Source organism: Fulmarus glacialis, unplaced genomic scaffold (genome assembly GCF_000690835.1).
Source record: "Fulmarus glacialis isolate BGI_N327 unplaced genomic scaffold, ASM69083v1 scaffold23823, whole genome shotgun sequence".
Classification (NCBI taxonomy): domain Eukaryota; kingdom Metazoa; phylum Chordata; class Aves; order Procellariiformes; family Procellariidae; genus Fulmarus; species Fulmarus glacialis.
The window spans coordinates 1-10,641 of NW_009203910.1; the positions used below are offsets into that span (position 1 = coordinate 1).

At 44.4% G+C, this 10,641-nt stretch overlaps 1 protein-coding gene across 1 annotated transcript in view; it reads right to left on the bottom strand.

Annotated features, from left to right (window-relative positions):
* Positions 1-2,606: 2,606 nt before the first annotated feature.
* ANK3 (ankyrin 3, node of Ranvier (ankyrin G)) overlaps positions 2,607-10,641 on the bottom strand; it is a gene marked incomplete at its 5' end in the record, with an annotated part of 47,561 nt that continues 39,526 nt past the window's right edge. Inside the window, 4 exons of the mRNA XM_009574806.1 lie at positions 2,607-3,999; positions 7,139-7,231; positions 9,070-9,129; positions 9,252-9,335. Coding sequence (XP_009573101.1) covers positions 7,163-7,231; positions 9,070-9,129; positions 9,252-9,335 — 213 coding nt within the window. The remainder of the gene's footprint in view (positions 4,000-7,138; positions 7,232-9,069; positions 9,130-9,251; positions 9,336-10,641) is intronic.

The following is a 10,641-nucleotide window of genomic DNA, read 5'->3' on the forward strand; positions in this document are numbered from 1 at the left end:
GAGTTTCATCAAATTTTATTGACTGGATTGAGCCCAAAGAAGCCCCAGTTACAAACTCCTTCCATAAGGGGCACGGAGAGGTTTGCGGGGGCGCGTGGCCCGCGCACCAGGCTGCGGCAGCCCCCGCGAGGGGACGTCTCACGTCTCCATTTCCTGCACAGTGCGCGCTACAGACAAAGCCCGTGATAAACCCCCCAGGAAATTAGCATTAATTAGCAGGGTGCTGCAATCCTGCAAGTGACTGCCATTTATCCCACTAATGTCAGCTCTGCGCTACGGGAGCTCTTAGGATTTCTGACATTAAAACTATTACCGGCCACAAATAAAATGTAATTGATATTCTTTCAGAAATGGAAAAAGTACAGTAGGATACTCTGCAGCATTATTATTAGGTAATGCTAAATCAAATATCAAAGGATGAAAAGAACTCTGTATTTAGCAATCGAGTTTATTTTAATAGATGCAATAAAACTCCCATGACTTACAATTTTGCCTCTAAGGGGAACGTTCTCACTGGAGAAAATACGAAAAAACGACAAAAGCGCACATTAGAGTAGAGCCCTCACTCACTCCAGGGCTGTCTGCCCTGTTTGTCGGTACTGGCAAGATTTCTGTTTTCCTTCTCAAATGACCGTTTATGCTTCAACCTTGTTTTTCCCAAATATCCTGAGCTACTGTTGGAATCAGTACACTCGGTGCAAAACAAACCAACACCCAGAAAATTCTATTTGTGCAACATGTAATGTGAAATTTTAAACTCTGCAAATTTAGCTACAGAGTTCCTGTTCCAACCTTCGCTGTCTCCATTGTATCAAAGCTTCACGGGAGGCAGCAAGCAGCGACATGGCTGGCCTGCGCGGCAGGAGCTGGAGGACTGGGGCCTGCCAGCGGTGGGGGACCACCCTGCCCAGGCACGTGCGGTGCCGGCCCGGACGGCCTGAGAGGCGCATCTGCCATGGTCGCAGCCTGCTCTGGCGCTGAACGCTACCCATGGCTGGGCCTTGCTGCAAAAGCGTCCTCGGGAGCTTCAAGCTGAGCCAGCAGCTACTCACGGCTGCTGTCACGGCCAAGACCAACTCCCCGAGCTTGAAGGTGCTGCATAAATCACCACCAGCGGCAGGAGACCTGTCGAGATTCCCCTACACACCCCCGCTACCTGCACAGGCAACCCCACTTTTCTGTCTAGCTAAGGAGAGCCTCTGCCTGCCAGAACTACCATTCCAGGTACAATCACAGCTTTCTTCCTCATCCGCGTCAGGCACTAACGGGACGGGGCAGAGGAGAGAGATGAGTCAAATGAAACGCTGCCTTCTGGATGCTGTTACAGCCAGGTGAAGTGAGGCTCTTCTACAGCGCTCCTCCTGCCTCCCTGCTGGTGGTCACCACAGCCTTTACTTCCAACTGTAAAATCATCATATAATATTAAATACATACATCCACGCAGCATTTACTAAAATCATTCTTTCTCATTCAGCTGATCTGGGTACTCACGAGCGGGAGGGAGGTGTCTGGATGACGAGGTCTCCAGGACTACGATCACTGCTGTTGGACTGTGACCTGCAATAAGATTTGTTTGTTCTCCAGTGGCCTAAGTGGCATTTGCCCTCCAGACTCTGGCGTAAGGACCTGAACCATCAGCACTGTACAGCGGCATCCTGACCTAGGTAAAACGTGCATTGCAACACAGACTGGCTGCTAAAATGATGAAAACCACTTCACTGACTGCCACTGCTTCAAAAGCTGGCAGCCCTGGTAACTCGGAAACACTGACAAACCAACCTGTTACGCTCTCCTGAAGCCATGTGCTTTTCACCACGGTCAGGAGAGCTTTGCTGGCTGACCCCAGGTGAGGACCAGTTCCTGCATGGGTCAGCAGATAACAAGCAGCAGGCTGAGCTGGATCTGCAGCAGCGGTGCTTCCTCAGGTGCCAAGCTGGGGTAAAATACATCATCTTCATGTTGCCTTGAAAGCCAGGTAAAACTGAACCCTCAGTAATAAAATTTATTTATGGCACTTGAGCAGAAGCCTGCAGTCCAGAGCAGTGAGCGTGTACTGATGCTGCCTACAAAACTCTGTTTTGGCAGTATTTTATATATACATAGTGGTCCATCACCTATAATATACAGGAAGTGCATGCAATATACAGGAGATGTACACTTTATTTACATCATCTGCAGTGAGCTAGTTATTGGTCTCACTGATAGACGCTGGGAAAAAAACCTGCTTTTGGTAGTGCTTTTCCTGGTTCTCCAGGGACGAAAGAAATTAAAGGAGGTCCAGAGTTAACATGTGTTGGAGAAGAGGCTGCGCAGACCCCTGTTGCACAGGTCCTTTCCCCACGCCCGAGGAGGTCTCCTACATCCCAGGGAGGTGGGCTTTCCTTGGCTTTGCTGAAGACGTGCTGGCTGCTCTGTTTTCCTCCCGTTCCCCCCACCTTGAGACAGCCTGCCAAGTGATGGCCTGTCACACTGGGAAGACGAGGAGGTGGATCAGGCAAAAGAAACCGAGAGGAAAAGAAGCAAAAAGCCAGGGGTGGTTAACGGCTGGCCTTGCGAAGCCACATGTCTACAAGGTACAAGAACACTGCCAAATACACGTTATCCAAGAGTTTTAACACAATTTATTTTATGCTTAAATAATCAACTAGATCATCCAGTGTTTGTTGTTTTCATACATATGTAATTAGAGCTATTATCAATGAATGCTGTTTCCATATGAATATAATCAACAAATTAAAGTATTTCACCAAAACCCAAATAAAAATGCCCTTTAAAACACAGCAGCCTTAACAACCTAATATTACACTGCTAGGATGATTACAGATGATTGGCTTACTGAAAGATTCTACATCTTATAGCCAGTACACAATACAGTAATAATTTTACAGCGTGCTGCCAGTCTATTAGCTAATAATTTCTCTTCAGTTCATTTAAAAATATCCCAAACTTGTGCTCCTTGGAGCACCAACCCACTTCTAAAGCTGCAAGCATTACCCCCGTTATAAAGCGAGAACAGATAGCACCCCCCTCCCCATAATGCAACTACTGTATATGTTATGGGTTTTAGGTCATTTCATTGAAAAATTGGCAACAGCAACAAATATTAGATGAAGGGCTTTGTGTTTACAGATAAAATCTTATTTTTCATGTTGCGGTATAGTGTTTGCAAAACTGGAAAAGATTTAATCAAAATAAGGTGAAACACATGCATCAAAATATTAGTACTCTGAAGAAAAATTTTCACAGAACTACAGAATTCCTCATTTTGGGAATCATTTAGATTTGCAGCAGATTTTAAAGATTTTTTTAAAATCAAGCTAGCGTTTTTGCATATACAAACATTATAATTGCTAATATACAAGAATCTGTGAAGATACACCCAGAATATCCCTGTAGGTGCAGCCATTTGAGACACCTAGCCTGCTCAATCCATTTGCAATATTCTGTTTGTGATCGAAAAGGCAGTGCCTTATCAACATTTATTCTATTTTGTTAGAATTTATACAGTGTTATTTATTTACAGCAAAACTACTGATGTTTAAAAAAGAAACAAATAGTGTTTTATACCCTGACAGTTTGGGTCCAAGAAAAATAAGGCGAGCTGTTGTGGATTTTAGTAATTTTACTGTCTTTCCATGGTTTAACCATTTTGTCTTCGTACATCCCCTCTGGCCACAGGAATTTATTTCTTTTGAGATGACATCAAACTGCTTGAAAGAAGCTGTTAACAGCATGGCATCTTGTATATACACTGCATTGGTAACTGCGCACCCTCCAATCCTGTGAATGAACGTGAATTTCCATGCTCTGTAAATTGGCTCATGCTAAATTAATTTTTTTTGTTTGGTTTTTTTTTGTGTTTGTTTTTGCATAAAAACCATGCGGTTAATGTGTGGAAGCAGCAAACACACGCACACTTTTATAGGTGAATGTTTAATTCCTGTTGATTTTTCTTCTGTGAGTGTCCCTCTAGAATACTGGCAGTAAAAGCACACAGTCCTAAGGAAAGAAAAAACAGCACAAATCATTTCAGTATATCTCGTTAGAATCCATTTCGTGCCTTTCCCCAAATAAACAGAAAAGTTCTAACTGGCATTATGGAATTCTGCACATTTTCTAGGTAGGTAATGACGTTAGCTGAGCTCCCAGCATGAGGAGAAAACGCAGCTGCAGATGTCCACGTTGCTCATGGGCTGATTTACAAATACGTTTGCAACACGCTGCATTTCATCACCCCAGACAAAGTACCAGCTCGTCAGATCCGATGATGACAAGGAACAGGTCCTCTCCACAGCAGAAGAAACGGCATCATCTCCAGAATGAGAGCACTGCAGCTTTCAGAGCACATTTTCGTTTATTGTTTGCAAGCATCCCCATAGTGGTGGAAAACCTGCACTCCTTGCACATCTACCTCTGCCAGTCCCCCGGGAAACGTGACCGGGAGAGCCAGGAATGCAGAGTCCAGCCTTTAGGAGACTTGGCGAAGGACAAAGCGAGGAAGAGGAGCAGCCCCATCCATCTCCCGCCTGGCTCGTGTGAGTGGCACTGAAGAGACAGGGGGTCCAGCTCCTGCTCTCTCACCCATCCAAAACCAGTCATGCAGCCATGCGCGTAAGGACAGCAAGCTTGTTACATCTGTTGTACAACAGCGATGTCTTGCAGCAAGGAGGCAGGAAGCAGAAATACAAACACACCGGCGAACAGGAGCTGGAAGACCTGCGGGTTACCAAGCACCTGGGCGCCGGGGAGCCTGTTTGGAAGCGCGGCTTGCACAGCGCCTGCGGGATTCAGGCTGGCATGGACATGCCTGTTTACTAATCAGGTCACAGGTCCACGCGCATTCCCCAGGAGTGCTCGCGCTCTCCTTCTACGCTAAAACAATCTGTCCTTGCCCACATCTACAGTTGTCATAAATCTGTCCTCTGCTAAAAGCTGCTATTCACATTGTAGCAGTCACACCGGCTCGAACAGTGCTGTCCTGCAGAACTGCACGCAAAAGTTCTTGGCTTTTCCTTTCAACCTGTATTTCACAACAGGTTTATTTGCAATGGTGACAAAGACATTTGTACAGTAAAATCTAGCTAACATTGTGATTTTTTTCAAACATTCAAAGGAAAAGCAACACCTCTGCCTCCCAAACAGGATTTTTTTGTCTTTTGTGATCAAGGAACAAACCGGTTTTCCATCAGAATCCCCTCTCCGTGCAAATACATCCACTTCTGCATTCAAATAAAATGTTTTCAATAGACTCTTGACTGGGCTTACAATTACTTAAGGCACATTTGGTCATGTTTATCATATCAAAGTTTGGACCACAGAGATTCATTTTACGGGACAAAGTTCCCCCCGAGCAAAGGTTTATTATCTAAGGAAGACTCTCCGAGTTCCTCAGGGGCTCTAGCACAGAGGAGTTGCCTACTGGAAATCACAGGAGAAATGCATCAGCAGTCATGGGAGCAAATCTGATTCTGAGGAACTCAGACTCTGGCTTTCTGAAGGTCAGAATACATTTCATACATTAGGCAAGGACTGCCTTATTAATGCCATTTTATTGTAAACCAAAATGCTTCTCCCTTATCCCCAATGTGTGTTGCCTGACACTTGTATGCCAGCAGGCTCTTTATCTGCACTGCTTGTGGGGTTCAGTGCCCCATCTTGCCTTCAGTGCCTTTGAATTCACAAATTTCCACTGGTTTCCCCCTGCAGATGGACAGTGGAGAAGCATGAGAGCCAACTTGGGACACAATTTCATATAAGCAGCGCCATCCCTTTGGCTTGCTTTCCTCCCGTATCCTTGAGCTCCATGAAGGAGAAAGGCGTGTCAAAAGAATCACCTCCCTTTTCAAAACATTAAATATTTTATGAGTATGTTCAGCAGCAAGCCACATGAAGCAGTATTATTCTATTAGCACACATGGGAGGGCTCTCAATAAAAGCAGGAATTCAGCGGTCATGCTAGGTGGACGCAGTAGGTGCTTACCATATGCTGAAAGCACGCCAGTCGCCTCGCAGAGCTCTCTCCTTAGGGCTTGATCCCATAAAGCCCTCAGCTAGATCCCACACACTGAGTGCCGCTGGTCTCAAATGGCATTACTCACACGTACAGAAAGCCCGTATGGCCAGGTGGCTTTAGGGGCTGCCTTACATTACAGCAGTCAGAAGGGACTAGTGACTGAGGAGAGACTCTTCTTTTATCCTTCACTTCCACATCACCATCTGGTATGTTTTCCAAGTCCTGTTTATCCTGTTCTTAAATCCTACAGTCAATCCTATACCAGATGTATAGGAAAAGGATAACATATAGACTTGCACTTCATAAACTTTTCCTCTGCCCAATTCCTAAAACCCACCAAAGCTGAGAAAAGTTCTGAGTAGAAAAAAGACATGAACGTGGTAAACATACGCAGTTGAAGCCCTGACTGACTGACCAGCATTGATAGACACAGACTGACTCCTCCCATATTTACAGGCACATTTGCTGTGTGACTGTAGCTATGTGATCGAGACAAAGCAGCCTCTGGCTTCACGGTGCTCCGGCACACTATTACAGAGCCGCTGCAAGGGTGTCTTGGTCTGTGCATTTGGCTTTAGTTTGGGTAGCCCTCGTACTGTCAGCTGCTGTTTTGTTACAATCATTAAGGCTGGATCAATAAAATTCACAAGAAACAGCTGGTAAGGATTATTTGTTGGCAAATATTGAGACACTTCACTGGCTCTTGCAAGGACTTTGACTTGCATAACTGCCCTCAGATCACATGCCCGACAGTGGAAGAAGCCTTTCACTCCCAGCAGATTTACTTGTGTGCAGCTCCTTCACTATTTGTGTTTAAATTGACTTTTAGGAATAGAAAGTGCCGTGGATTACAAACACTAGACTTTGTAAAACTCCCCAAAATCTTACACATGCCTCAGTATTGCTTTGCTTTATGTTCCAAGAAGCAAAGCCGAGTTTCTATACATGAACTCAAGATCATTTTCTGCTTACAAGATCAAGGGCCATCTATTCAGCTTTGCAGCTCGAAAGCAATGTCAAGGTAGCAGAGGCAAGCCATTGCGCAGCCCAGGTGCTAGCCCCCGTGCTGCGCAGCACTGTGCTGGCAAAAGGCTTTAGCAATGGAAAAAACTTGATCACACTGACCGTTCAGTCGTCGGCTTTCAGCTTTCACGAGTAACTTTTCTTCTCCACGTGTCTGACTTCTTTCTTTGTCTTAACCTTGTAAGCTTCTCCCTGCTTTAAAGGAAAAATATAAACATTAACATAGTCTGCAGAGAGTGCTTGTAATTATAAACCTGCTTCCAAAACAGGCTCCACATTTTGCTGTAATAGGATAAGTAAAAAGCAGTTAAATCACATTAACACTTCATTTCAAAGATACACACAATCTATTTATCCACTCTGCTGAGCTGCAAAAGCACAGGCCTGAAATATCATCTTCAAGTAGAAAACACAGGTCTACAATTTCAGCATGACCCCTGGGCCGGAGCGCCCGACTGGAGCCCTCGGCAGAGCCCTGCCATCAGCTGCAGTGGGATTCAGCGCCACCATCAAGGAAAATCACCTTTCCCAACCGGCCTCCCAGGTCAGCTGGGATTGGCGGACATTTCCAACAGCATAGGCCATGGCTGCTGTCATGATGTTTCACAACGTCTGTGCTTTGAAGTGAGCAGGTTAGTAACGGAATAAAGGGAGGAAGAAGAAAGCCAGCAAAAACCACCACCGAAGCAGCGCAGAAGTAAAACCAATGACAGTGGCAAGCAGTGCAGGTTTCAGTGTCTTTAAAACAGCAAACCCCAAAATAAAAAAGTTCATCTTTGCTCATTAAAAGTAGCTCAATAATCATCTAAAAATAAATACTCCAGTAATCACAAGCCTCATTCACATCAGAGAAAGGCATCTGTTTATGTGTGGTTAATGGCAGAATTTACCCCTCGGGTGATCTGCATTGATGTATTTGTAACTACTTGTAGTTTCCGACTAATCTAATCTGGTACAGCAAATTGAAAATGTTTCTCCTTTGCTGGGCAGGATTTATTTTTTCCCTGATAAAGGACTACGAAAGAGGGGATGGAAATATGTTTGTTTCAACTCTCCTATTTCTGTGTTGTCATTCCCCCCTTTTTTTTCTTGTTTTTTTTTTTTTTTTAATTACCAGCAGATAAAGAGTATTTGTTATCTATCTTTTTTTCTGAATCTGTTTTCACTCAGACAAAAATTCCATTAACCCCAATGACAACTTTACTGGAGCAAAGACCTCCCAGGGCCATGCGCTGGGGAACACGGCATGAGCTCCCCTGAAGCCATTTGTCTCCAGAGGTACTGCCCATTCCCCTGAGGCCTCCTTGGGACAGAGGACAAGCCTGCCCATGCCTGCCATACCCCCGGAACCCCCTGCAAGAGGGGCTGGGGCGTGCTGGGGCACAACAGGCCTGACCTTCCCACTGCCCTCCTTTCTTTTTGGGGGTGCTGAAGCTGGGCACAGTCCGGCCCTGCAGGAGGGCTTCCGATTTTAATTGCCAGGGACAAAATCCTGTCTTGGTGCTTGCTCGTAAAGGATACCATCGCTTGGGTATGTTCACATCCCCCTGAATCCTGCAAACCCTCAGTCACTAGCACAGGGGTATTACGCAGGTGAGCGAGAGGCCGCTGGGGACCAGACTGCAGCTCATTCCTTTGGGCTGGTGAAAAAGCAACACGCTACACCTACGGGTGAGTGTAAGGCACAAATTCTGCAAGGGCTTAACCAAACCCACAGATGCGGCTCATCTTGATGGCAAAGAACAGGCCCCAAACCTACGGTTTAAGCCTGTTGCCTGTTATACAGAAACAGACCTTAATGCTTCTATGCCAACAGAATTCAGCCGGGCCACCTTGACACAGCCCCTGTCCGCACACAGCACAGAGACCCCTTCCCCGTTACCCAAACGCACAAATTGTCAATAACCGCAAGCACTGCACTTTGCCAAGGCTTTTTGTTAAATGCAAACCTCCAGCCCTTTAGCAGCGCTTTCTAGCAGTCAACACAACCCTCCGTGTCTACTGTTATTTCCTGGTAGTCCCCGTTCCATTACCATTTTACCAACTTTCCTCTCATGGGGGATAACAATGCGTCTTACTACCTTCCGGGTGATCTGTGGGAAGCAATACACGAAAAGTATCGATTTTTTTTTTTTCCTAGATTCTAAAGGGAGAAATTATGTTAAAAAGTTACTTGAATGCAAAGACTCAGAGCAGTGATGTAATTCATGATTACTTTTCTCGTGATGACGTTGCCTTCTTCGTCGGTAAACTGTTCCTCTGTTACAGATTCACCAGGAATGTTTTTTGCTTCCTCACCCTAAAGAACGTGTTATAAGATTAGCAATATAGCCTATATTCTGCCAAACCCACACATATTTCCACACCAATCCAAGCAACAAGCACATGCTAGCTTCAACTTTATGTAACACTTTGCTTTATGTCACACAAATAGTATGAAAGCCTTGCTCATTTAGCATGCCAATACCTGTGCATTTATTCTACAGAATGTGTCCTTAAAGCCAGTAGTGAGCTTCTAGCACATTGCTCTTATTAACTAATTCATGACATGAAGCTCTCTGGGCAACAAATCATCTTGATGTCAGTCTGAGTCCGATGAGATGGAGGCACAAATTCATGACGATATAATCTCTAATCAGACATCCATTAGCTTTTCAGAGCTTCTCAGTGCCCAGCACGCACAGAAACATGGTCTGACACCAAAATAAGGTGGAGGAAGTATGGGATTTAAAAAGACAGCTCTGCCTATAGCTTGCTAAACATAAGAGCTTAAAGACACGCACAAAAGACAAGACTTCTCAGCATTTACAAAATGGAGAAAGGTATCTTACGTGACAATTTTCCTGGCATGGTAACACCTGCCAATCTGCCGAGGAGCCTCGGCAGCCTGGTGCACGACTTACTGAGATCAGCAGCACTCCAGCCATCGCTTCTTGTAGTACCAGCAATTTATAGGACCAGCATAAATAAATGTAAAAGCAGTTTCCTAACTGCTATGCTAGTGACTTAATACCACTACAAGAATTATTGTTCAAATTATAAATAAATGACATTACTTTAGAGTCTAAGACTAGCTGGCAGTCATGAACTTATGTTCCAGAAAAACTCTGATGATTTTGCCTCATAAACTCATGTTTCCAAACCTGGGTGCTGAAGCAAGCACTGCATTTGATGCTTCAAAAATATCCATCGTCTGTGCTTCTTTATTTCATATAAATAAAACAAATATAATCATAACGTAGCTGGCCTACATATGAAAAATTTCCACACGTAAACGAATAACCCTTTAAACAAACAAACAAAAAAATCCTTAAAACTTTTCTTCTTCCGTCACCCTCAACCCACTATGGAAAAAATGGCAACTAGAGAGAGGAAGCAAAAGGAACATTGTAAAAAACATGTTATATCAATATTAATAACAAAATAATATTTGAAATGAGATTATTACAGCTCAACATCAAGCTTTCATAATGCTTCCATGTACTAAGCAGCACAGGGCAAATATAATTCCTATTTACTGTGGTCTATACAGTTGTCTGCATAAGCTCCTGGCACTTCTCTATAATGAACAAATATAGCAATGCCACGTTTATTTTTTTTAACCA